The following is a 25,875-nucleotide window of genomic DNA, read 5'->3' as shown; positions in this document are numbered from 1 at the left end:
AAACCACCCACTCATAATAGATGGGTCCCAAATAGGCCAAGGTAAATGGAAATAAAATGAACCACCGTATGCCCACATATCGGTTCATTTATTGGGACATTTTTTGCAAAAAAGAAATTTAATCCAAATCATATTTGGTTAGATTTTATTAAATATTTGTTATGGATCGAAAAATATTAAAAGAAAAAATGGGAGACGGAAAAAGCAATTTGTATAAATAAAAGAGTCAAAAAAGGATTGTTAGGAGTAAAAATAAGTAAAAACAAAAAATTAAATACGGATACTCAGTTTTCGTTATAAATCATACGAAAATAAGGAAACTCAGTACTCATTCCAGATGTATTCCATTCACTAGCTAAGCCAAAACTTTTTGCTACTTTATAGCTGAGCAACAAGCCACATTGGTTGGCAACGGCTATAATGTGGCTAAAGCAATCTGAACCCCCACAATGCTTGTGCAACAAAAACCCGTCAAAATCATGATCTCCTTGCTTTTTCTTCTCACCAAAGGAATTATCTTTAGGGAGAAAATGAAAAATCACTAAACCATTCTTTTATGTTCAGTGTCAGCAACACACAAAAAGATTCGATAGATTACGAATTTGTATGGGATCTTTTATTATCCACTATTAGTTGTAAGTTTATCAGAATCACTTTGCTATTAGATAAAAACATTCCACCTTTTGTAAATTCCAATTCAGAGCAAAGAACACAACTTTTGCAATCACCCTTTTGTTAGTTTCGTTCATGAAGTATATAACAACTTCCTTCTTTAAACCAAATTTCGAATATTCTTGACTACCCACATTTAGCAGTGCACAGTCAGAATTCCAATCCCCTTCGCACTATATATTTTCCATGATCTTGAAACCAAATGTTAATTATCTTCACTATCCATAGTTAACACATAAAAGGGTATCTTCTTCACATTTTTCTTTGTTCACAGAATTTGAGAAATGGAGAGTCCGTATTCGCCATTCCAGTTAGAGATGTTAGAAGCTGCCTGTGTCTCTTCCGGTAAGATAAAATTAATTCATTTTGTTAACTAGTTACTCAAATTTTTAAGCAATATTAAACAATAGTGTGTGCATCAGATGTTGTTTGGTTACTGGTTCATAAACTAAATTAGCCTGTCTTTTCTCAACCCTTTTCTAGATTTAGCTGTGGCAGATTTTAATTACTTTCTTAAGAATTGCATTGTTTGAATTGCATATTGTGTAGCAAAAGGCGGAGCCTAGGATTTCGTATTAGTTCCCAAAGGCCGCCTGAAAATTTTGAGGCCTTCTGGCGTTTTTGCGCCTAGGCCCATATACTGGCGATTTTAGATCGATTTCTCATTAGGCCCTGGGATCTGGACGCGGCATGGGCCACAACCTTTAACTAAACATGAAACCAAATAAATTAAGAAGAGTTATTTTTCTTGTTAAATACCCCATTCGTCCCAAGTTAATTGAGTTAATTGGTTTTAAATTTTGTACCACAAATACTTGAGCTATCTCACTAATCAACAGGATATTTCTAAAACTACCATTTTAATTTATTATTGTTACTGTAAGAAATATGTATAATTTGATAGTCATGTTTATATTCGTTATGTAGGTGTTTTAAAATGTTTTTCAACGGTATATAAAGTTTACGAAAAACCGTGGTATAGATAAATCATTTTTAAGTTTCACTAGTTACTACCCATAAGGGTATAACTGTAAAAAATACTTACTCATGCTCCCCTTTTCTATTTGCCTCAATAATTATGCAAAATACAAATAACTCAATTAATTTGGGACGGAGGGAGTACTTAAATGAGAGATACTTCTGGTGTACCGTAAGCCCAACGACCATAAATTCTATTGAATCTCGAAAAAGAAAAAGAAATAGTGGAGTCCCTGGCTAGTCTCTTTGAGCCCATGCCTACTTAGCCGCCTTGCACCCGCTTTACGACTTCTGCCACACATTTGCATTGCTTGTTTCCGGAATGAAATTGTATATTTATGTCCAGCTTTACTCGTATTCACCTTCGGTGACTCAGGGAGATGTCTGGCATCATGTTTCCCCCTCTCTTTATTATGGTTTGAACACATCGGTGTTCAATTTCAATGTGTAAACAGGATACTCAATTCCACCATTGGGAATAAGAAAGAGGCTAGCAAATGACCTAGGCTTGTCTGATGCCAAAGTGCGCTATTGGTTCAGCGATCGAGCAGAGAAAGATAAAGATAGCACATCAAACCCTTGTTATGGGTCAGGGCAGCGTTATTGCGGAAAATCAACGTTTTTATCGTTTGTGTCCACTGAGTATGGTGGTGTCTGTACAACTTCACGGCGAGAAGAAGCTGCCCCGAAACTCGAAGTTTCTAAGAAACAAGTTCGAAAACAGCTAGGAGAACAAATTCAGAAGGTTTTCTCTCAGCACTCACATATTTTACTTCTTACTCCCTCTTTCCTAAATTTTTTGTCCTCTGTTCTATTTTCGTTTGTCCTAAAATACTGGCCAACTTCTGTTTATAGTCATATTTATTAGTCAAACTCTCAAAGATACCCTTCGATTTTTTGTAATTATAAAATTAGTTTTAGAGATAACCAATCTAAGATCTTAAATGATATCTTCCTCAAAAGGAAACAAATTTACTAAATCAATCCCATAAAGATTTTTTTTTATCTTCTATCTAAACATTTCTATAAATAACTAAATTACCAAATATGTATATTTCTTACATACTCCATAATCCGTTTACTCATTTTAATTTTGCTAATAATATGCTTTTAATAGGGATAGTTTTGTACAATCCTCCGGTCTCCTTAGTATCTTGACTTAGTCAAAGCGAACTAATAATTTAGGACGGAGAGAGTAAAATCTTTTGTTTATTTGACTTAGCGGTTTTTATTGGCGAAGTATTGGGGTGGGTCTCATCCTAAATCCACCTCTGCTAAACCGCCGGGTCAAAGAGAGACCCCACCCACTTTCTCTACCGGGACAATCCGCGGGACGTATATCTCTTCCGTTTACGTTTTAGTTGTGTATTTACACATTTTTGGTTGTAGGAGCGAATGGATGCAATTCATAAGTTTCATGAGAGAGCAAAAGAAGTGTTTGCAAGCAGGGTTGCGATTGAAGTTGAGTTGGATCACAAAGTATTTGGTCAAACTGTAAATGTGCTTATACAAATGACACTAGAAGATATTGAGTTCATTTGCACGCCTTATGAGTGGCTTTCGAACAATGCCATAGTCTTATACATCCGGTAAATCCTCTTGATTGTTGCTTTGAAAAATACTTGCTTCTTTTCGACTAAGGGTATGATATTAGAACTCATCTTTATATGTGTTCTCAGATTGTTATATGAGAAATTCGGTAGTGATGCACACAAAAATAAGTTTGGATCTATAAATCCAGCAGCAGTTAATTTTCAAGTCGATAAAGAAGTTTTCGTGAGAAATATATTAAGTGGACTGAAAGTTTCAGCTTGCAGTCGAAAATACATCTTTATTCCTTGTAATACAGGGTGAGCTGAAGATCCATTACATTTCTTCAACTCGAACTTTGATTATGTTTTACAAATTTTAACCTTTGCATATCAAGTATAAAACTTAGAGTTAGGGTATTCTTTGATATCCACCGGTGTTGTTGACATTGCTTTTGCATCTCTTGCATATACTAACTTTTTGCATGTTCACTTTGTAGAGTTCATTGGGTACTAATCGTATTTTTCGACGGGGTATTTTATTATTTGAATTCGTTGGACGAAAAGCATAGATACAATCTAGATGAGCATATGAGCATGTAAGTTTGATTTTGGGTTGGAACATATTTTTATATGCATAGAAGGAAAAGTGCTTAAACCCATGTCACTTCCCTTACAAGATTTGTGAAACAAGTTTGCGATTTTGACTAACTCAATAAGTTCACCAGTGTTTCGCAAGCTCTAGCTCGAGAATTGGATTTCAAGACATCTAAAGAGAAAGTATCCTGGGTCGATGTGAAGGTAACAAACTAATAAATCTTTTCCCATACCATTAAATGTTAATAATACGTGACAAATACGTTGAACTGATGATCAGGGGTGGAGCCAGCCCATTGCAAGGGGGTGCATTCGTACCCCTACTCAGTTGACTCCAAAACCCATTTTAGGCCTGATAAGAAAAAAAATTTATCAGACAAGCCTGTTTTTTCATTTTTGCACCCCCTAAAAATTTTGATTGCACCCCCTTCCCATGATTCTTGGCTCCGCCCCAACTGATGATATTAAAATTACATGCAGCACAACCCTAAACAAGAAGGAACTTGGGAGTGTGGATTTTATGTGATGTTGTATATGAAGCAAATCATAAAAAGTTATGACATTGCAATGCAGAACCCTCAAGAGGTAGTGATTCAACTTTTTCGTTCCACTTGTGATATTTCCACGGCGTTACAATATAATGTTGTTAATAATGCTTCCATGTGTTGAAATTCTTGATTGCAGATGTTTAAGTCGGGGATGAAATATGGGATGCCGAAGATCGATGAAGTTAGAAAAGAGTGGATAGACTATGTTTCTCCAATTATTGAGAAGTATTGACGTTACAATATCTTTAGTGCAGACAAAGTAGTGATTGATAAAACAGGGGGTGCTCCTAATTAAATTTGAATAGTAGTGATAGTTAATCCAAAGAAATAATATGGATATGGTCTGTTTTCTACGAGTTTACTTGCATATTTCTCACTTGTTACATCTAACTGTCTTTTGTTTTCCTGCATATTAGTTTGTCAATATGCAGTCTTGTTTCACAAAGCAAGGTTTTGACATTTGGTTCCCTTTGCAACTTTGGTTGAGTTTAGTTTCAGACTTTTCATAAGATCAGGAGACATAGTCTCAGACGAGAAGTGTGCGGTCTTCGACTTGGATTGTGTTAACTTTGACACAATCCAAATAGAAATAACTGAATTGGATTCCGGGTACAAACAAAAATAATTGAATTACTTTCATTTACTTGGAATTCAATTCTAAGAATCAGATTACCCTATGATTGAACTTTTAAGATTCGGATTCGAGGTGTAATTTTAATCAATGTTCAATCCTAATCTCTGGTTACTGCATGCATTTGAGACCTTTTGTGAACCGCATACCTTACTGCTCCCACAAGTGACAGGACTTGGCGCTACATCATGTCACAGGGGCAGGGCTGCGACGGCCGCTCGGGCTGAAGCCGAGTCCCCTTATAAAAAGCTGAGTCCTTGAACTCATTAGGCTTCCTTCCCTCTTTACACCGTTGGCCTCCCGAATATCCCACAAAACGAAAAGCAGAGACAACAATGGCATCACCATCACATAAACTCATAAATCTTTTAAAACAATGTGATTCATTCAAATTACTAAAACAAATTCATTCTCAGATGATTATAAACTCAATCACAGACAAACAAAATTACCTGCTTTCTAAACTCATTGATCTCAAAGTAAACTCTGATTACACTCTGTTTTTCTTCTCACATATTTCTGAACCCAATGATTTCTCATATAACTTGATTATCCGTGCTTTGACTAATACTTGGCATGATTATTCACTAACCCTTCAACTTTACTTTGAAATGAAGGGTTTTGGTATAGAACCTAACAATTTTACTTACCCATTTTTGTTGATTTCTTGTGCTAATTTACCATCATTAAGTATAGGTAGACTGGCACATTCCTGTGTTGTGAAACTTGGGTTGGAGCTAGATTCTCATATTACTCATTCTCTGATTACTATGTACTCTAGGTGTGGTGATGTATGTGTTGCAAGGAAAGTGTTTGATGCAATAACTGAGAGAGATTTGGTCTCTTGGAATTCGATGATATCGGGTTATTCAAAGATGGGTTGTTCTAGAGAAGCTGTGGGCTTGTTTAAGGAGATGAGGATGAAGGGGTGTGAACCAAATGAAATGAGTGTAGTGAGTGTTCTTGGAGCTTGTGGTGATCTTGGGGATTTGAGTTTTGGGAAATTGTTGGAAGGTTTGGTAGTGGAAAAGGGATTTGAATTAAATACATTTGTTGGTTCGTCGTTGATTAATATGTTCGGAAAGTGTGGGGATTTGGAATCAGCTAGGAGGATTTTTGATCGAATGCCTGTAAAGAAAGATTCGATTCCATGGAATGCCATGATCACAGGGCAAGTTTCTGTTCCCTACTTGCAGCTGTTTGTTTCATTCTTTCCTTATATATGTCTTGTCTTACATGTTTTGACAACGATCTATCCTTGGTCGCTAAGAGAGATTATTGGTGACTTAAGTTCTATTTCCAGTGGAAATTAACTACAACTAGATACTACCTAAGCATGTTACATATAAGCATTGAGTTGGATCACCACCAGCAATAACAATTAGGCGATCTCAGGCCTGATTGGTTTGCTTGCTGATCATGGGTGATTATTGTTACAGGTTCAGATGTTCTTTCTATTATCCACATAGATTTTGTATTAATTGTATTTTCAACCAATTCCAAACAGGTATGCACAAAATGGGGCAGCAGATGAAGCAATTGCTCTATTCCACGACATGATAAGTGCTAGAGCGGAGGCTAATAAGATTACACTTTCAGCGGTACTATCAGCATGTGCCTCTGTCGGAGCCATAGATTTGGGTAAGTGGGTAGAAGAATACTCTTCCAAAAAAGGATATCTGCATGACGTCTACATTGCGACGGCTTTAGTTGATATGTACGCGAAATGCGGAAGCATAAACCAGGCACATCAAATATTTAAAAACATGCCTTCAAAAAATGTGGTCTCTTGGAACGCCATGATCTCTGCGCTTGCTGTTCATGGAAGGGCACAAGATGCCATAGCTCTGTTTAAGTCCATGCTCAAGGATGGGACTGTCTGTCCGGACGACATCACTTTCGTTGGAGTTCTATCTGCATGTGTGCATGTAGGGTTGGTTGAAGAGGGCTGCCAGTGGTTTGATTTGATGGGACCCACTTTTGGATTAATCCCAAAAGTAGAGCACTATTCTTGCGTGGTTGATCTTTTGGCACGCTCAGGAAATTTAGAAGAAGCGTGGAATTTTATTGAGAAGATGCCTGAAAAGCCCGACGCTGTCATGTTGGGGGCACTGCTTGGAGCATGCAAGACTAGAGGGAATGTGGAGATTGGTGAACGTGTGGTGAGTTTGCTAATTGATTTGGAGCCAGCCAATTCTGGAAACTATATTATATCAGCCAAGATGTATGCAAATTCAAAGAAGTGGGATGATTCGGCAAGGATGAGAGGGTTGATGAGAGAGAAAGGGGTGAGTAAGACACCTGGTGTTAGCTGGATTGATATTGAGAGTCAACTTCATGAGTTTCATGCGGGTGAAATCTGCCTTGCGTCTAATGGTATTTCCCAAGTTTTCAACTCGTTGAATGAGGAAATGAAGTTTGAAGGATATGTTCCCAACACGAGTTATCTGTAGGCAGTGGAAGATGGAAAATGATTATCATTTCAAACCAAACTCACCTACTTGACACATTGCTTGTAATTTGGACCTCTTGGATCCTTCAGGTCAGTAAAAAAATGCATTATATTTTGCAGATTTTTTTTCCTGTTATTTACTTTTTAATGCCTGTAACTTCAGATGCAGTGTAAGACTAAATGAGGCTGTGGGACTTAACCTTCAGAAAACTCTGTGCCCTAAACAATGTGGAATATTACACTCGATCAGATAGGAAGGGCAAACACTATTATATTTATTAGGGACAAGTATCACATTTCTTTTCTGCTTAGGATTATTTGTGTTATTCACTACAATCAATGTCTGTCTCCAAACTAGGACCTAGATATTATATCCAAATTGCATATCTTAGACGGTTCCCAAGCTTTGGATACTAGAATCTAGAAAATCACCCCCAGATGTAATGAAAAGCTTTAGATTGTTAATCATCTGATGTGTCGTTCTAAAGGTCTGCTAAATGTTATTCCTTCCAAAATTATATTTCAATGTGGGAGCTGTAAGTCTGTAACCACTGACTGTCATAGTTAAGTAAAAGTCAGGCACATGTATATATTAAGGTTTCGATCCAGCGTACATCTTCTACCAGACATGTGAATCACGCTTGCAAAACAAGTTTGGCTTATGTTTTTCTTTATTGTCTCACAGTATTATGATTTTCTCTGATGGCAAGTAGGATTAACTCACCCGTTAGAAAAATAAAGCTATGCGGCCCTTAACTGTCTGGTACACATTTGGATACCAGAGCCTAAAATGAATTTGCCCGTCAGAACTTATGATTGATTGCTGACCAATGATTCCCACCTGATTTTGAAAGAAATGAAACCACCTGTCAGTTGTGGTGGTGCAAAAGGCAGGAGAGAGAATGTAGAAAATGGAGGTCAGAGTTTTTACAGTTTTGAAAGAAAATAGAAAAGCTAAAAATAGTGAGAGATGGAGTAGAGAAAGATGTCTCCTTTCTGTTGGAGAAAGAAAGAGAGAGAGAGAGAGAAAGAAAGAAAGAGAAGAAAATAGTGAGAGAAAGAAAGAACAACAAAGGATCAGAAGAGAGTCTTGTAGGTGATCCGTAGGAACACAAGAAAGGTAATTCATCAATCATCAATGTTTTTCTAATTTTGGTTGGCTTTAGTTTCTAGATATTCTTATGGAAATAATAACGATTTTTTTTTCTCTTCATTTTGCCTGTTTGATAAATTGAAATTGAAACAGGTGTTCTAAAGAGGAAAAAAGGAATTTCTGTGAAGTTCCCTCCCTCTCTACCTTTTTCTTTTCTCTTAAAACAAATTATAATTTAATTTGTAGAAAACGGAAAGAGAAGAGAATTTAGAAGATGTGGATGCCAAAAGTTGAGGAAGAGAAGAAAGATTCAAATGGGATTGTTGCAGTTGCAGTAGACAAAGATAAAAGCAGCCAATATGCGCTAAAATGGGCTATTGATCATCTCTTAGGCAGAGGTCAAACTGTTACATTAATCCATGTCAAACAGAAAAGTGCTCCTATTCCATGTAATTCTCCATCTCTCTCTTTCTCTCACACACACACGCACACACTCATATTTCATATTAGAATGGGTTCTCTGTAAAAATTTATGGTTTCTCTCAAGGTAAAACGACTTCTTACATTTCAAGACGTAAGAAAACTGTTATGATAAGAAAAGCGCCAAATGAATCCAGACATGAATAAGTGTAGGTCTATTGTATTCAACGCAGATGATCTTCATAATTAAGTGTAGTGAAAGTCAAGTATACGCTGAATTTTAAATACTAATGTGGGCATACTGACATCTTAGGGTAATGCAACATCATTGCTCAATAACTGAAATTTTGAGAAAGAAAATAAGTTACATTTACATGTTATTTTCATATCAACGTGTGGAGTTCCTGATACTATTCTGTGTCTCTTGCAAGGAAGCGTTGTGCATTGACGTCGTTGATCTCTTTTTCCTCTTGTTGTTATACCCTTTGTAGCGCTTCATGGATTCTTTTTTTTTTGTTGTTGAATCTATTCATGCAGTTTTTAATGACTATCCCTTTCATCACTTTTCTGTTTGCAGCAGGACCAAATGATGTTATTTCCCCGTTCAAACCAAGTGATGCTGTAAATAAGGAAATTTTTCTTCCCTTTCGATGCTTCTGTTCACGAAAAGAGGTAAAACTTTGGTTTAACTCATTCCTCTTTTCTATTTCTATTAGGGATGGAAAATGAAGCTGTATTATCTCCAAAAAAGAAATTCTAACATTTATGATTGCCAACATAACTTTTTTGGTGAAGATAAAATGTCATGATGTTGTACTTGAAGAGCTGGATATAGGAAAAGCTATATCGGAGTATGTTTCCCATTCTGGAATTGACACATTAGTTCTTGGAGCTGCATCGAGGAATTCCTTTCTCAGGTAATCTTCAGAATATTACCGGCAATTATTTTTTCGTATTTTCGGTTTCTTATCTAGAGATGTCAAGGTACAATAATGCTATATATAAGATGCCTCTAAACATTTAGTTCTGCTGTCATTCTGTGTCAGTCAACCATACTGCATATAGATACCGTATTTCTAGTTTCTAGCAACCTTATCTCAGCTCCCAATCATGAGATCAAGGAAATTCATGAAATTGCTCTCTTTATCTGCTTATGCTCAATTTCTACATACGTTTGTAATACGTAAAATCTTCTTGGACAGAACGTTTAAGCCTACAGATGTGCCAACGGTGGTCACAAAGTCAGCACCAGATTTCTGCACTGTCTATGTTATCTCTAAAGGAAAGGTTTCATCTGTAAAAACTGCCTCTAGAGCTGCCCCGAGCACTGCCCGTCCTAAGATCCAAACACAGACCCAGGAAGTCGCAAGAGCTCCTGAACCACCTGAAGCACAGTTTGCCCGCAGTAGTACACCAAGAGGTCAATACTATTTTTCTTGAAAAAGAGTTTATCTGTAAAAGATACACTTCACTCCACCTCATGTCATTGATAGTTTGGTAGAGAAATGGTCTGAATTTTCTTTTATTTGCAGCTCCTCAAACACCTGTGGAGCAACGTAGTTTCCAAGACGAGTTGGATGCAATCAGGTAAGACTCATTACCCTGACAAACTTAGAGTCTTGTGCGAGTGTTTAATCTGACCACTTTGCTACCCCTATCTCAAAATGGTAAATGTATGTGTGGGTTGGTAAGTGAAGAAACCGTGGTTCACGATTCAGAAAGAAAATCAATGGGTGTTGGTTGTAGCCCAAACTAAATTCTTGCTGTTTGTGCTGGTGTTCAGCTGTGTCAGTGTTGTTCTGAATGTGCCAACTACATTAGACCATTTCGGTTTTCTCAAGTGATTTTAAACAAGATTCTAGAAACTGAAATTTGTATGCCAGCCCCAACAGTGAGGCTATGAGGTGATAAATAAAAGTAAACTAATCTTCGCGATGGAAACAGGTCACCATTCGGTAGAGCAGGAGGGAGAGGCCATCCCGAAAGACCTTACGGGGAGTATTCAAATCCTGATACTGACATATCATATGTTAGCTCCGGGAGGCCCAGTGTTGACCGCATGTTCCCCTCACTATACGATAATTTCGACCCTGTCCGGACTCCACCTAGATTGTCAAACAGCTCGGACATGGATGGTCGGAAAAGCTTTGAGTCACTGCGAATGGGAGGAGGACCTAGGTCGGTAGATCTCCAATATTCAAGTGATTTCTCAATGATCTCACAGGACAGCAAGATGTCATCAAGTTCATCCAACATGGTAGGGTATAAACAATATGAAGAGGATATTCTTTTCTTTTGTTTTCTTCTTCCTTTTTTCTTTTTCCATTTTTGTGAAACTTTAAATGGTGACTAATAATGTAAACCTAAATTGATGTATAGACAAATGTACCAACAAGTATGTGCATGATGGTTGTTACTTATGGATTTAGTGATGAATACGCAGGATGAGGTTGAGGCTGAGATGAGGAGGTTAAAGTTAGAGCTGAAGCAAACAATGGATATGTACAGTTCAGCTTGTAAAGAAGCACTCTCAGCAAAGCAAAAGGTAAGTACAGTACAACTGAGTTTGATACAATAAATTATTGATTCTTTATTTCACTCTGAATATATCAATGAGTTTTTGACACAGGCGATGGAGCTCCACCGATGGAAAATGGAGGAGGAGCATAGGTTGCATGAGGCGCGAATGGCTGAGGAAAATGCATTAGCAATGGCGCAGAAAGAAAAAGCTAAGTGCCTGGCAGCATTAGAGGCTGCTGAAGCAGCACAGAGGATTGCAGAACTAGAAGCACATAAAAGAATGAGTGCAGAATTGAAGGCTATGAAAGAATCTGAGGACAAGAAAAGGGCTTTAAATGCTCTTGCACATTCAGATTTGCGGTATAGAAAATATACAATCGAGGAAATTGAAGCAGCAACTGAGTGTTTTGCAGAAGAGCGGAAGATTGGGGAAGGTGGTTATGGACCAGTGTATAAATGTTATCTGGATCACACACCAGTTGCTATTAAGGTTCTGCGTCCGGATGCTGCTCAAGGAAGATCACAGTTTCAGCAAGAGGTAAAATAAAATCACAGTTTACCCACCGGCCCTCCCTCCTAGAAGCCCTAATTTCATTCATGTTCAGATTATTAAAAGCCATGGTAATTTCGTGATGCTGTAGGTTGAAGTACTGAGCTGCATACGACATCCAAACATGGTTCTTCTCCTAGGTGCCTGCCCCGAGTATGGCTGTCTAGTGTACGAGTACATGGCCAATGGAAGCTTAGATGATTGTCTTTTCAGACGAGGAAATGGACCAATTCTCTCTTGGCAACTTAGGTTTCGAATTGCAGCAGAAATCGCAACAGGGTTGCTCTTTCTACATCAAACCAAGCCAGAGCCCTTGGTACACCGTGACTTAAAACCAGGCAACATATTACTGGATCGCAATTATGTTAGCAAAATTAGTGACGTTGGGCTTGCTAGACTTGTCCCTCCATCCGTGGCCAACACTGTGACTCAATACCGCATGACATCTACAGCTGGGACATTCTGTTACATTGATCCAGAGTATCAGCAAACAGGAATGCTCGGCATAAAATCTGATGTGTACTCTCTGGGTATCATGCTTTTACAAATAATAACAGCGAAGCCACCTATGGGTTTGACACATCATGTCGAGCGGTCTATTGAAAGGGGACAATTTGCGGAGATGTTGGACCCTGACGTGCCCGACTGGCCAGTTGAAGAGGCGATGGTGTTCGCCAAGCTTGCACTCCAATGTGCTGAGTTAAGGAGAAAAGACCGTCCAGATCTCGGGAAGGTTGTCTTACCTGAGCTCAATAGATTGAGAGGACTTGCTGAAGATAATATGGACCATATAATGATAGGTGGAACTGGAGGAGGATACTCATCCTCTAGCCACAGCCAAGTTTACTCTGTTCGCCAGGTAACTCCTTTTTGGTGTTGTTTAGTTTTGACTACACACAACTGAACTTGGATTGTTTCCTGAATGCAATGTCTCAATCAGCACTACATTGTTTTGGTATCAACGCTTGTTTTGTTCTCTATTTCCTGGGCCACTAGTACTTCCGAGCTCAAATTTTCTAGCTAGGACATTCTGTGTGGTGAGATCATTCCTTTTTAAAAACATCCACCCGGATAAATCTTTGGTTGGAGTAACTTATCATACGTCAGGCAGAAAATCCTTATTACTAATAGTTATTAGATCTGTTACCCCCATTTAGGCAACATAGAGCAGTGTGCTAGATGATGCCAATAAAAGCAGTGTGCGCATACTATGTATTTCAGTATGATTGTGGTTGATCTTGAAAAAGAACCCCTGGAAAAATGTTTGGGTAACTGAAAAATTTATTATTTCTGTTGTATTTACAGGAGACGATGAGCGACCCTCTTTACACACGATCTGGATATGACAGTTCAAGGAGCCGGACTAGTGTAGCATCTATGAGGTGACTGACTAATTGATCAATAAAGTTACACATAAGAGGAGCTCTTTTTCTTTTTCTTTTTTTTTGGGTGACATCTACTCTACCGTATTAAGGAAAATCGGAAGAGATCAGTATGTTTGTTGTATTGTAGTTGAATGCTGGCTTAGCGTGAACAAATTTTGTCACCCCATACAAGGATACAAATATTTACAACTGAGAAGTAAAATCATATTTCTGTGTGGTTTACTCTGTTAATTCTAAAATGACAATAATATCTGCTCTAAGAAGCACTAGTATAATGAACTTGGTGGTAGTAGTACCAAGCAGCTCTGAAAGCAGTAAATACAACCAAAAGGAAGCAAAAGACAACAATATCGGGGGTCAGAAAGGGTAGGCATATAAAAAGAAAACCATGCTTCTATATTTTTTTGAATTGAGACCAAAGCTGTATACCAAAGAATGTCAGACTCACAGCTCTGGCAATCCAGAACACACATTACATTCATTCAGAAGGGTCAGAAAGGGTAGGAATACACACATTGGGGGTCATTATCATCAGCCCCACTTTAACATATTTCAGATCTCCTAAATCGAAACGACGCAAAAAGAAAAAAGGAAATAGACAAAGAAAACCTGCTTTCTCAAAGAAAGAACAGAACAGTATACTGAAAGAAACACAACAGACATATATGACACTTCAGGGGGTTCATTGGATACACAACTTCAAATCTCCTCGATGGATGAAAGTAAAATGGAGACTGAGAAACCAGCAGTCAAGACTCTATGGTACCCTTTTCTTTACCCTCTGGAAGTAAGTTCGCAAGAAGAAAAAAAAAGAAAAAGAAAAAAAAGAGAAATGCTAATACATACACCTGCCTGGCTTAAACACATAAATCACTTCTGCTCTTCTATTTTTCCTCATGAGCTTGTGGTTGGAGAATGTTGCTCAGTCCGTTGTCATTGGTTGGGTAATGCAACACCTAAAGCGAGCCTTCCTAACAGTTGTCAGTATTTCAGTCTCTGCATATTCGAGCATCCTCACGACTTCAGTGAAGGGAGGACGGACCTCGGGGTTGGCATCCCAGCAGCGAGTCATGATCTCACTGAGCACCGGCAGGCAGTCATTTGGAACTATAGGCCTCACATTTTTATTCACCACAGCAAATGCAGCCTGGACTGCTGACATGTTCTGGAATGGTAGCATCCCTGTGATCAGCTCCCACAGAACTATTCCAAAGCTGTAAACGTCAACTTTCTGAGTGTACGGCCTGTGCTGGATCATCTCTCTGAACATGTTCAAACACATCACACAAAAGAATGAGAAAACACAAAAGAATGAGACTGATGGTTACTAAACAGACTTTATGAAATATAAGTGTGCGTGGTATCTTCTCCGTAAAACCCTCTTACTCTGACTACATCATTTACCTAATCTTCAAAATCGAGTTTTAGATACTCTGATTTTGTACCTAAGACCTACAAGTACACCTACTTGACTTTTTCAAGCCAAATACATAAGCCAATCACATGTTTTTGGCTTGAAAAAGTCAAAGTACATGTGCTTGTAGGTATAGTCGAGCAAGAGATCAACAAATGTATTTGGCTTGAAAAAGTCTCAGGGGCACAAAACCAGCATGTGAAACCCACTTTTCTATTGGTTAATGATTCGGTAACATATATAGTAAAACTATCTGGGAAGGGGGGAGGGAGCTAAACAATGTCTGCCTGTAGTAACTAAGTATCACTAACAACAAAGAAGGATTGATTAATGTGGTGTTAATCATAAAATAAAGTGTCTGACAGCAGTACATGGACACTCCTCTTAAGCATATGTAAAACACACTTAACAAGTAACCTAAATGAAAAAATTTCGAAGAATATAATGACAGCTACCATTCACTGTGCAATCAATGCAGACTAACACTTCAAGAACTGAGACGTTTATAGATTATTAGATAATAACACTTCAAGAATTGACACAATTATAGATTAGAAGATGATAGGTAGATACGCCATCCATTCATGACGCAATCAATGCGGACTAACACTTAAAGGATTGACACGTCGACAGAACATTAGATGTTAGGTAGATACGTGTAACACTCTAAGGCACTGGGCATAAACAAATATTTGGTTTATCTCTATTAGGGCCAATCATAACTGCCCCAGATACGTTGAACACTTTTAAGGCACTGCATAAATGAATGCACACGGGGCAGTCATGATTAGCACTAATAAAGATAAACCAACAGTTATCCGAGACGGTTTGCTACTTGCATGCACTAATAAAGATTCCCACTGGTAAAAAAAACTTCTTGCCAATTGCGGATTGATAAGCGATCAGTCTAAAAGGTAAATGATGAGCAAATGTAAGTACTACAGAGGCATGCCTTGCAGAAAGGTCTAGATACAATCTAGGGCATCTACGGGTAGTTAGATACAAAAACCAAGCCGAAAGCATCCACGTAGAGAAATCTATGCCGCAGGCCCACAACAAATTATAATGATACCTAATCGAGATGGTTTGCCACTTGCATGCACTACACGTAACTCAGATTCCCACTGGCAAGAAAACAACTTCTTGCCGTTTGTGGATTGGTACAATCTAGGGCATCTTCTGATCGTTATATACAAAAACCTAGCCGAAAGCATCCACGTAGAGAGATCTGTGCCGCAACCAAATATAATGACACCTAATCGAGATGGTTTACAACTTGCATGCAATACACGTAACTCAGATTCCCACTGGCAAGAAAACAATTTCTATTGAATTAACAATTAGTCTAAAAAGGTAAAAAATGATTAAATGCAAGTTGTACAGAGGTATGCCTTGCAGAAAGGGAAAAATACAATCTAGGGCATCTACTGATCGTTAGATACAAAAACCTAGCGGAAAGAATCCACGTAGAGAGATCTATTCCGCAACCAAATATAATGATATCTAATCAAGATGGTTTTCAACTTGCATGCAATACACGTAACTCGGATTCCCACTGGCAAGAAAACAATTTCTTGCCAATTGAGGATTGAATTAACAATTGGTCTAAAAAGGTAAAAAATGATTAAATGTAAGTAGTACAGAGGTATGCCTTGCAGAAAGGGAAAAATACAATCGAGGACATCTACAGATCGGTAGATACAAAAACCTAGCGGAAAGCATCCACGTAGAGAGATCTATTCCGCAACCAAATATAATGATATCTAATCAAGATGGTTATCAACTTGCATGCAGTACACGTAACTCAGATTCCCACTGGCAAGAGAAAAATTTCTAGCTAATTGTGGATGAATAACGATCGGTCTAAAAAGGTAAAAAATGAGCAATGTAAGCACTAAAGAGGCATGCCTAGCAGAAAGGGCAAGATACAATCTAGGGCATCTACAGAAATGCATCGCACATTCTATTTTTTCCATGTTCCGAATTTGTTGCATATCAAATTAGATACAAAAACCTAGCAGAAAGCATCAACGTAGATAGATCTATGGCGCAACCAAATAAAGAAGATATAATGTTATCTAATAGAGTAAACTAAGAAACTAGCAATGAAGTCAATAAAACAAAAAGGAGGAGGAGAACTGTAAAAGTTAAGAGAGAATAAAAGCTTACGGAGCCATCCAACGATACGTTCCCGTCTCTGGCGTCATCCCCTCAGTTTGAACCTCGATCCTTGCCACACCAAAATCTGCAATTTTGATTGATTTGTCGGCAGAGATTAAGAGATTGTCCGACTTAAGATCTCTATGAATGAATCCAAGTCCATGCACGTAAGCCATCCCTCTTGCGACGTCCAACGCTTGCTTCACAGCTAACTTCAATGGCACAGAACGATTCTGCCGCCTCATGAGGAACTGCCGAACTGAACCTCCCTTTGCATACTCCGTTATGATACACCACACCAAGGGTTTACGACATCCTCCAATGAAGCGAACAATATTGGGATGTCTCAAAGTAGCAAGCATCATAACTTCTTGCTGGAACTGCTGTTCCATTAACTGTGCCCTTTCCGCACTATTCTCTGGCCTTTCCAATATCTTAATTGCGACGTCCTCACCATTGTATGTTCCTTTATACAGTTTCCCGAAAGCCCCTTGTGCGAAAGCAGTACCCATGTTAAGCTTCCTCAAATCGATAGTCCATTCATCATAATTCTCAAGACCTTCAGTTGGGTATCTACTATCGAATAAAGCTTGAGCTAATGCATCATCACTCAATGCATGAGAAACCCTACCAGGACGGAGAACACTATGACCCACAGAGTAATTATTATTGACATTCTTAAGACCTGGATGGTTTAAAATATGAGTGTGTGAATCATTTGATCCAACACTACTGTTATCTACAGACATTGAAACAGATCCTCCACCATTACTAGTTTGTAAACTCCCAATACTATCAATAGACATGTTTGAACCTTCCCCAAGCTTCTGATAAAACCCTTGTGTGAAATTATAGAAATTGTTTTCATTGTTTGCATTATTAGCATTAGGTGCTATAATTCCAGTAAATTTAGGTCCCTCCAACATCTTCAAAACCTAATAATCAAAACCCTCAAACAAAAATAAAAAAGAACCCACTGAATAAAAACACAAACCCTAGAAGAAAAACAAACTCTTTTTCTTTCTAGCTGGTGTATTTCATTTCCCTTCTGATCTAACACTGGGTTTTAACTACAATACATTTCTGTGCACAAAGTTCTAAACTTTTTTTTTTTTTCAAAACCTAAATTGGTATTTTGGGGGTTTTCCAGAATTATACCATGAGCATCATGAAAAGCTTGTACCTTTATATCAGCAGCATCATCAGATTTGTAACAACAACACAGAATAAGCCAAGAAATGAAAGAAAACCCTAAAAGAATAGAACCCTAGGAAAGGGAATAATCCCTTCTTCTTTTTGCTGTTTTGTTTAGGGTTTGTTGTACCAAATGGATACTAGACTCCAAATTTGTGCAGAGAAAAGAGAGAGAGACAGCAGGAGAAGGAAGGGGAGGGGGATAACTTCAACAAGAAATAATGAAAAGAAGCAGAAGGAGGAAGAAAGGGAGGAGAGAGAAAGGATGGCGTTTTCGAGGAGTGAATTTAGTGTCAGATCAAATAAGAGAGAGAGATGACTAGTATTTAGTAGTAGGAGTCTTTTCTTTTCTTTTCTTTTTGGCGTCCAGAGATGATGTTATCCAACGTTTTCTTGCATTTGTGTAATTACAACACTTGTAATAGAGGGTTCAGATTGGATAATATAGGCATTTGGAATATTCTTTTCTTTGATCATGAAATAAAAATGAAAAGAGAAAAGTGTAGATGATAAAAGTGGGAATTTAATGTTTAATCTTAGACTAACAGCTTGTTTGTTTGGTTTTGACTCGTGATCTGAATCTGATTCGGCATCTAACTCAGTTTGAGTTCTTTCTTTTCTCATTTTTCTAATATCTAAATCTGTTCGTGCATCTAATTTAGGGTTTTTTGTTCATGTATGATTTTGTATCTGACTTATTGAACATATATTTGACTGGATTCAAAAGTTTTCTGTAACTCAACTATTAAAAAATTGTGAGACATAGTGAGTCAGTTGAATTAGATCCAAATCAGTAAGTTAAGTCCGGGGGGGGGGGGACCTACAAGTAGTAGACTAAATAAAGTGTTTGAATACCAGAAGCTTAAAATCATGTTTGTTTTGATATGTCTCGTGATCTGAACTGACTTGGGTCGAGATAAATGTTTGTTTTTTCACTTTTCCGATGTCTGACTCGAGGTCTGACGCGTCTCATACATCTGATTCGGAGTTATTTGAGTCAGATGTAATGAGTCAGTTCCAGATGAATCAGTTGAGTCAGAATAATAAAAAAAAATCCATGGGCCTTGTTGCTTCCCCGAAAACAAAAGTTAATAATAAAATTCAGAAGCAAAAAAAATATATATATTTCACAAAAAATTAATTGATTGAAGGTGTCCTTACATTTGCCAAATTACAACGCTTGTAATAAGGTTGAGATTGAATTGCGCAACGAAATATTCTTTTCTTTGATTATTAGAAAAACAATAGTTTATGTGTCGATATAAGTAGAATAAACGTTTAATTCCAGACTAATTGATTTTTTTTAATATCCAGACATAATGGTTCTTTTAACTTTAAGAGAGATCAATTATTTGGTGAACATTGTACTTATACACGATGGCAGAGCCATGATTTCCAAATGGGGGATGGGGGCTAAGAAAATAAATTGGCTCGCCGGCACAAGAAAATCTCTAGACCTAACAGGATAGGAAACAATTTTAAGAAAATTAATCTTTTTATCCCAACTTTAGTAAAACAACAGGAAACATGAGGTAGCTTTTTTTAATAACCGTGTAAAGGTGTGCTAGTGGAACAAAAAGCATTCTATCCCGGAATAGTATCGATACATATGCATTTTACACCAACAGGTTTTGGTGCATACAATCCAAGCACCTGGTGTTAGAGCGCTGCTCAGTCGAACTCGCAAGCATTGCTATCTCAAGCTTGTTTGTCAAGTTTAGTTTCCAAAACTATAAGTCTTGACTTCCAGTCTACTTATAGCTAAGTCTCGAACTTGGATAGAAAGTGTAGTTGATCTCTAGACTCCGCGACGTTCATCATGCAACTACGAAGAATTACTCAAGGAACTGGTGGATCCTCATCGACAAAAAGGTATGTGGAGAGTTGAACTTATCTGTCACTCAGAAGTCTATCTACTATATCTCCTATCTTGAGACAAAAGTCGTATTGCTATATAGACTTCGATTATACACATTTGTTATTTCGATCCGAGTTTATCTCGCTTATCTATTTCTCGAAATATGTGTTGGTAAGCTTTCGCTTTGGCCAAGTTCATCTTTACTCGTGACGAAAGTCATGTTAGTTATTTCAATCTCTTGAAAATCGCTTTGATGAAAAATAGTGTGTGAATAACCACTATATACCATCCTCTAAGAATGTTTCAATGATTGAAATGAGAGTTTAGAATATATATAACCATGTTTGGATATAAACATTGTATGTGAACTCATACTTGTGTAAGTCCAAATCCTTGAACCAAAGTATGCGTACTTTGCTTGTTCAGGATGACCGAAGCTAAGTCCGCATACCCGTACGCGTACTGTTGGAAGTTCACATCCCGTGAATTTCTGCTGGAGTTTGTGAACTGAAAACAAGCTCAGTCCTGGTACTTAAGTATGTGTACCCGTATGCGTATTTAAGTGGGTTATTTTATAAAAAACAATTTAATTCGTGAACTAAGACATTTATAAATTAAGGAATGCAATTTTTGCAAACCGTGGCTATAATGTTCATGAATCAATTCGAGTGAATCAAAAATGTTTTTGCTTCGATTGTGTCTTGTATACCTATATGAGATCTAAGAAATTGAACAACTCTCTAACTAGTTCATTTGAGTCATTTGAACTAGTTGTGGTGAAGATGAATAAGGTTGACATGAAAGTGCTCATATGGATAATCACTGGCTAACTATTGTTGAACCAACTAGGTGTACACGTTTAGGTACGGTTACTCAAACCTAAATGAAGTTACATTTCATTTGTGTATAACAAGGTAAGTTCGATCTAACGGTTGAAAGATATTAGCTTGAATCTAATCAGGTTTTCACATAACGGTGAATATTGAATGCTTTGTTACCAAGGTAGCATTGATTGCAAACCCTGATTTGAAGACTATATAAAGGAGAACTCTAGCAACTGGGAAACCTAATCCCCACACCTCATGTATGATACTAGTTGTATAAGCTAGAGTCGATTCTCCTTTAACCTTAGGTTTTTATCGAGACCTTGTAGGTTAACGACTTGAAGACTTCATTGGGATTGTGAAGCCAGACCCAACTATTTTCTCTGTAATTGCGTGATATGATCTTGTTGTTTATATCGTGATTGAGTACAATCGTAAGATTGGCTTGAGATTAATTTCTCTGATAGGAAAGATAGAAAAGTAGTCACAAACATCTTCGTCTCATCGTTTGTGATTCCACAATATCTTGTTTCGCTAGTCGATTAAGATTATTGTGAGGTGATTGATTTTTTTAGGCTGTTCTTCGGGAATATAAGTCTGGTATATCAATTGGTTCCTGTTCACCTTGATTTATCAAAAGACGGAACAAAACTCGTAGGTATTTCTGTGGGAGACAGATTTATCTATTACTGTAGACTTTTCTGTGTGATACAAATTTGTTTATTAAAGTCTTCGACTTTGGGTCGTAGCAACTCTTAGTTGTGGGTGAGATCAGCTAAGGTAATCAAGTGCGTAGTATCCTGCTGCAATCAGAGACGTAAGGAGCGCAACTGTACCTTGGATCAGTGTGAGATTAATTGGGGTTCAACTACAGTAGGCTAGTGTCTGTAGCGGCTTAATACAGTGTGTGTTCAATCTGGACTAGGTCCCGGGTTTTTTCTGCATTTGCAGTTTCCTCGTTAACAAAACTTCTGGTGTCTGTGTTATTTTTTTTTCGCATCATATTTTTTTATATAATTGAAATATCACAGGTTGTGCGTTGAATCGATCAATTGGTAAATCCAACCTTTGGTTGTTGATTGATATTGATTGATCCTTTAACATTGGTCTTTGGTACCGTTTAAGTGATTTCTCTTGTATTCAATCAGACTCGCAGATTTCTATTTGCTTGAGTTGGGATTGAATCGAGAAATTGAGATATAACTCTTTGATATACTTTTTATTAAGATTGAGTCTGACTGTCTAGTTGATTCTCTTAAAAGTATATTGGAGTTAGTCCATACATATTGCTAAGCGAAATATTGGGTGAAGTTGTTAGACCCCCACTTTTTCAATTGGTATCAGAGCAGGCAAACACGTTTAAAGACCTTATAAGTCTGTGTTTGTAGCGATCTGACTCTATGGACAAAAATTCTATCTCCATAAACGTACCACCAGTCTTCGATGGCTCAAACTACTTGTGGTGGAAAATCGTTATGCGTGCTTTTCTTCAAGCTCGTGATTTTCAAACATGGGTACGTGTTGTTAATGGATATACTCCTCCGGTTGATACGGAAGGCGATGTGTCTATACCCAAGGATATTGGTAGATATAGTCTAGATAAATCCTTGCTACAAAGCAAAATTCTGACGGCTTAAATGCTATCATACATGCCATTACCCCAGATCTTCAGCATCATGTGTCTACATGCACAAAGTCTAAAGAATCCTGGGATATCTTAGAAACCGTATTTGAAGGGAATACCTATGAAAAGGTAGCTAGGCTTCTAAACCTAAATTTTTATTAGGAAAACCTTCGTATGGCAGATGAAGAATCATTTGATGAGTTTAATCACAAAGTGTCTGAAATTGTTAATGCATCCTTTGCATTGGGTAAGACTATTCCTGAAAAGGACGTTGTGATGAAGATTCTCAGGTCTCTTCCATCCAGATACGATTCTAAGAAGCATGCCATTGTTGAAGGAAATAATCTCGCAACGCTTTCCAGAAATACTCTGGTTGGGAAGTTAAAGATCTTTGATCATGAGCACACATCCAAATCTGGGAAGGATATTGCTTTCAAATTAAGCACAAAAGAACACTAAATTACTTGATAAAAGTAAAAGTGTTTGCATCTTTAAAGTTGATCTTTCTGAGGTTGATTCATCAGATGAAGATCTTGACAAGTTAGTCTTGTTGATCACAAGACAGTTTAGGGATCTTCTTTTGAAGAGAAGTAAACGGTTCTACAGAGATAAATCCAGATCATCAGATAAATCCCATAGCCGTGTTCCTCCTAAAAACAGGGATAATGATGAAACTGATGACGAGGATATGCCTTGGTGCTTTAAGTGTAAAGGTTTTGGTCATTTTGCAAATGAGTGCCCAAATCGAAAGAAATACACTGGGAACAAAGATCTTGCTGTAACTCTTGATGAAATGTCTGACAACTATGATTCTAATGAAGACGAAAAATCAAGTGTTGCACTTCTTTGTGAAAATATTGATTTTGATAATTGTAGCAATACATACATCAATCTTGATATTCTTTCAGAAGAGAACTCAACAAGTCTGGAAGAAAAAATTGACCTTTCTGTTGGAAACTCTCATTCTAATTTTTCAGGTTCCACTATGTGTCTACCAACTTGCACATCTCAGGCGTCTGAATCATATTCCAGGTTGAAATGCTCATATTGTTCACTCAAAGGTCATGAACTGTCAAAGTGTTTCAAGTACAAACACAAATTGAGGCATGTCAACAAACTTCAACGAAGAGCAAATCGATTAGCAAACAAGCTTAAACTTGTTCAAAAGACCGCTGAGTTATGTAAGATTTTATATTCGTCAAATAAGTTAGTTTCCAAGGATAAGACAAGACCATTAGAAAGAAGTTTATGGTCTAAACACTATGAGAAACAAGGTTCTATGAATTCCGATCGAAAAGAATATGGTGGACAGATTATTGTTCACCCCAGCACAACTTAAATTGTGTTGGTTTGTGCATCTTGTTTCATGTGCCTGATCAAAAGAGACAAGATTCTGCACATCTCAGGCTTTATAAAAAGAGAAATGGTTTTAAATTTGTTTTCTTTTCTTTTTAGCTTTGCCTGTTTTGCAAGATTGGAATTTTTCCATATCTAATTGATATTGGAAAGGACTTCCCTGGTCAATCAATAAAAGAGGGTTATTCTCGACAAATCTACCCTTCTTAGGGTTGTGAGTTGTGCGTGCGCGAACCTGTGATTATAGGTTTCGTAACCTACATTCTTTTTCCTTCTCTGAAACTCTTTTTAACTTAAGACTGCTTGTTGAGTTTAAGTTGTGATTTCCTCTCACAATCCCATACGCATATGGATACTCCAAGCATCATGTTTCTAATGGAAAAGATTAATCCATCAATCATGAAGGAAAAAGAAAAATCTCCTTTACCTCCAACTTTGAAAAGAAAAAGAAGGAATGTAAGGAAGTGAAAATGCGGGGGTCTAACAACCACACCCAACAATTCGTTTGGCAATCTGAGAGGACTTACGCTGATATAGTTTCTAGAGAATCAACTAGACAGTTAGACTCAATCTAGAGTAAAGTATATCGAAGAGTTTAATATCTCTAACTCTTAATTCAATCTGCAATCAGCAAATAGAAATTTGCGAGCCCGATTGAATAAGAGGAGTAACTTGAACCGTACCAAAGACCAATGTTCAAGTGTCAATCAATGTAAACAAACAACCCAAGGTTGGATATTCTAATTGATTGATCTTAACGCACAACCTGTGATTGTTAGAGCATAGCTCGGTCAACCTCGCATGCGTTGTTATCTCAAGCATGTTTGTCAATGTTAGTGATCAAAACTATAAGTCTTGATTTCTAACCTACATAGCTAAGTCTCGGACTAGGATAAAAAAGTGTAGTTGAGCTCAAGGACTTCATGGCGATTCATCATACAACGACGAAGATCTATACAAGGAACCGTGGAACTTCATCAACAAAAAGGTATGTGGAGACTTGAACTTATCTATCACTCAAAAGTCTATCTCTTCTATCTAATACTTGTTATGAGACAAAAGTCGTATGCTATATAGACTACATCATACACATTTGACATTTCGAGCTGAGCATTCACTGCTTATATTTTATCTCGAAATCGTGTGTTGGTAAAGCGTTTCGCTTTGATCAAGTTTATCTTCACCTAGTGACGAAACTCATGAAAAGTTCCAATCACTTTGATAATTGCTCTGACGTGAATCGGTCTGTGAATAACGGCTACATAGCGTCCTCTGAGAATGTATCAATGATTGAAATGAGAGTTTAGATTACATAACCATGTATTCCTTGAACCGAAGTTTTCGAACTTTGTTGATCAAGAGAAATCGGAAGGATTGTGGAATTGGCTTTCCAAGTCCGCGAACTGTCGGAAGTTCTCGACCGAGAATTTCTGCTGGATTTTCCAAAACTCGTTTGTGTGCTAAGTCCAAAACTCGTTTGGAAAACTCAAACCGATTAACTTAAGTCCACGAACTTGTTTGTGAACTTAAGAGGTTATGATCTAAAGATGTGCTCTGAACATGAAATATTAAATTATTAAGGAATGCTTTATGCAAACCGTGGCTATAATGTTCATCAGCCAATTCAATCGAATCGAATCATCTTTGTTTCAATTGTGTCTTGTGTAGTTACATAAGATCTCATAGCAATTGAACAACTCTTTGACTAGTTCATTTGATTCAATTGAACTTGTTATGGTGAAGAAGAACAAGGTTAATATGAAATGCTCATATGGTTAACCTTTTGGGTTACTATGTTGAACCAACATACACGTACACGTTTGGGCATGGTTTTCACGAATCCAGTAAACGTCTACCAAAATGGGTGTGACAAGCTAAGTTTTCGATCTAACGGTTGAGAAATATTAGCTTGAATCTAAATCAGGTTTTCATCTAATGGTGAATAAGGATTGCTTTGTAACTAAGGCAAAACCCTGATTTGAAGGCTATATAAAGGAGACATCTAGCATTGTGCAAAACTAATCCACACACGTCTGTGTGCTACTAGTGCTCCCGCTAGAGTCGATCTCC

The 25,875-nt window shown here is 37.5% G+C and overlaps 4 protein-coding genes across 6 annotated transcripts; 3 read left to right on the top strand and 1 right to left on the bottom strand.

The window, feature by feature from the left end:
• The first annotated feature begins 841 nt into the window (after positions 1-841).
• LOC113284416 lies at positions 842-4,677 on the top strand. 2 transcript variants are annotated; one of them, XM_026533865.1, is made up of 8 exons: positions 845-1,017; positions 2,106-2,395; positions 3,040-3,239; positions 3,330-3,500; positions 3,680-3,778; positions 3,908-3,980; positions 4,257-4,361; positions 4,461-4,677. In XM_026533865.1, exons 1-8 carry the CDS (start codon positions 957-959, stop codon positions 4,554-4,556), a joined length of 1,095 nt encoding a protein of 364 aa, XP_026389650.1. In that variant the 5' UTR covers positions 845-956; the 3' UTR covers positions 4,557-4,677. The 2 variants fall into 2 exon arrangements, with proteins under 2 accessions (XP_026389651.1, XP_026389650.1); XM_026533866.1 differs by lacking the exon at positions 3,330-3,500 and having other exon boundaries at positions 842-1,017.
• A 228-nt stretch (positions 4,678-4,905) lies between these two features.
• LOC113284415 (pentatricopeptide repeat-containing protein At2g34400-like) lies at positions 4,906-8,208 on the top strand. The gene is made up of 3 exons (XM_026533864.1): positions 4,906-6,126; positions 6,463-7,497; positions 8,093-8,208. The coding sequence occupies exons 1-2, from the start codon at positions 5,291-5,293 to the stop codon at positions 7,406-7,408; spliced, it is 1,782 nt and encodes a 593-aa protein (XP_026389649.1). The 5' UTR covers positions 4,906-5,290; the 3' UTR covers positions 7,409-7,497; positions 8,093-8,208.
• A 177-nt stretch (positions 8,209-8,385) lies between these two features.
• On the top strand, positions 8,386-13,650 carry LOC113284414 (U-box domain-containing protein 52-like). 2 transcript variants are annotated; one of them, XM_026533861.1, is made up of 11 exons: positions 8,386-8,527; positions 8,654-8,949; positions 9,498-9,592; positions 9,716-9,837; positions 10,123-10,340; positions 10,453-10,507; positions 10,865-11,177; positions 11,364-11,465; positions 11,550-11,978; positions 12,082-12,849; positions 13,296-13,650. In XM_026533861.1, exons 2-11 carry the CDS (start codon positions 8,775-8,777, stop codon positions 13,374-13,376), a joined length of 2,358 nt encoding a protein of 785 aa, XP_026389646.1. In that variant the 5' UTR covers positions 8,386-8,527; positions 8,654-8,774; the 3' UTR covers positions 13,377-13,650. The 2 variants fall into 2 exon arrangements, with proteins under 2 accessions (XP_026389646.1, XP_026389648.1); XM_026533863.1 differs by having other exon boundaries at positions 8,410-8,527; positions 8,747-8,949.
• A 100-nt stretch (positions 13,651-13,750) lies between these two features.
• Positions 13,751-18,460, bottom strand: LOC113284413 (serine/threonine-protein kinase STY13-like). The gene is made up of 2 exons (XM_026533860.1): positions 16,959-18,460; positions 13,751-14,637 (listed from the first exon to the last, which is right to left on the bottom strand). The coding sequence occupies exons 1-2, from the start codon at positions 17,873-17,875 to the stop codon at positions 14,298-14,300; spliced, it is 1,257 nt and encodes a 418-aa protein (XP_026389645.1). The 5' UTR covers positions 17,876-18,460; the 3' UTR covers positions 13,751-14,297.
• Positions 18,461-25,875: the final 7,415 nt, after the last annotated feature.

This window comes from Papaver somniferum, chromosome 5 (genome assembly GCF_003573695.1).
Source record: "Papaver somniferum cultivar HN1 chromosome 5, ASM357369v1, whole genome shotgun sequence".
Lineage (NCBI taxonomy): Eukaryota > Viridiplantae > Streptophyta > Magnoliopsida > Ranunculales > Papaveraceae > Papaver > Papaver somniferum.
Note: the sequence above shows the minus strand (reverse complement) of the source record. Positions and strands in the feature narration are given on the sequence as shown.

Bases quoted from the DNA above. Each gene is read 5' to 3' on its own strand.
- LOC113284416 (XM_026533865.1), top strand. From the start codon at position 957: ATGGAGAGTCCGTATTCGCCATTCCAGTTAGAGATGTTAGAAGCTGCC. The intron at 3,779-3,907 runs GTAAGTTTGATT...TAAGTTCACCAG, and splicing joins CTAGATGAGCATATGAGCAT to TGTTTCGCAAGCTCTAGCTC. The intron at 4,362-4,460 runs GTAGTGATTCAA...TCTTGATTGCAG, and splicing joins CAATGCAGAACCCTCAAGAG to ATGTTTAAGTCGGGGATGAA.
- LOC113284414 (XM_026533861.1), top strand. From the start codon at position 8,775: ATGTGGATGCCAAAAGTTGAGGAAGAGAAGAAAGATTCAAATGGGATT. The intron at 11,178-11,363 runs GTAGGGTATAAA...ATGAATACGCAG, and splicing joins CATCAAGTTCATCCAACATG to GATGAGGTTGAGGCTGAGAT. The intron at 12,850-13,295 runs GTAACTCCTTTT...TTGTATTTACAG, and splicing joins AAGTTTACTCTGTTCGCCAG to GAGACGATGAGCGACCCTCT.
- LOC113284415 (XM_026533864.1), top strand. From the start codon at position 5,291: ATGGCATCACCATCACATAAACTCATAAATCTTTTAAAACAATGTGAT. The intron at 6,127-6,462 runs GCAAGTTTCTGT...AATTCCAAACAG, and splicing joins TGGAATGCCATGATCACAGG to GTATGCACAAAATGGGGCAG.
- LOC113284413 (XM_026533860.1), bottom strand. From the start codon at position 17,875: ATGTTGGAGGGACCTAAATTTACTGGAATTATAGCACCTAATGCTAAT. The intron at 14,638-16,958 runs GTAAGCTTTTAT...GAACATGTTCAG, and splicing joins ACGTATCGTTGGATGGCTCC to AGAGATGATCCAGCACAGGC.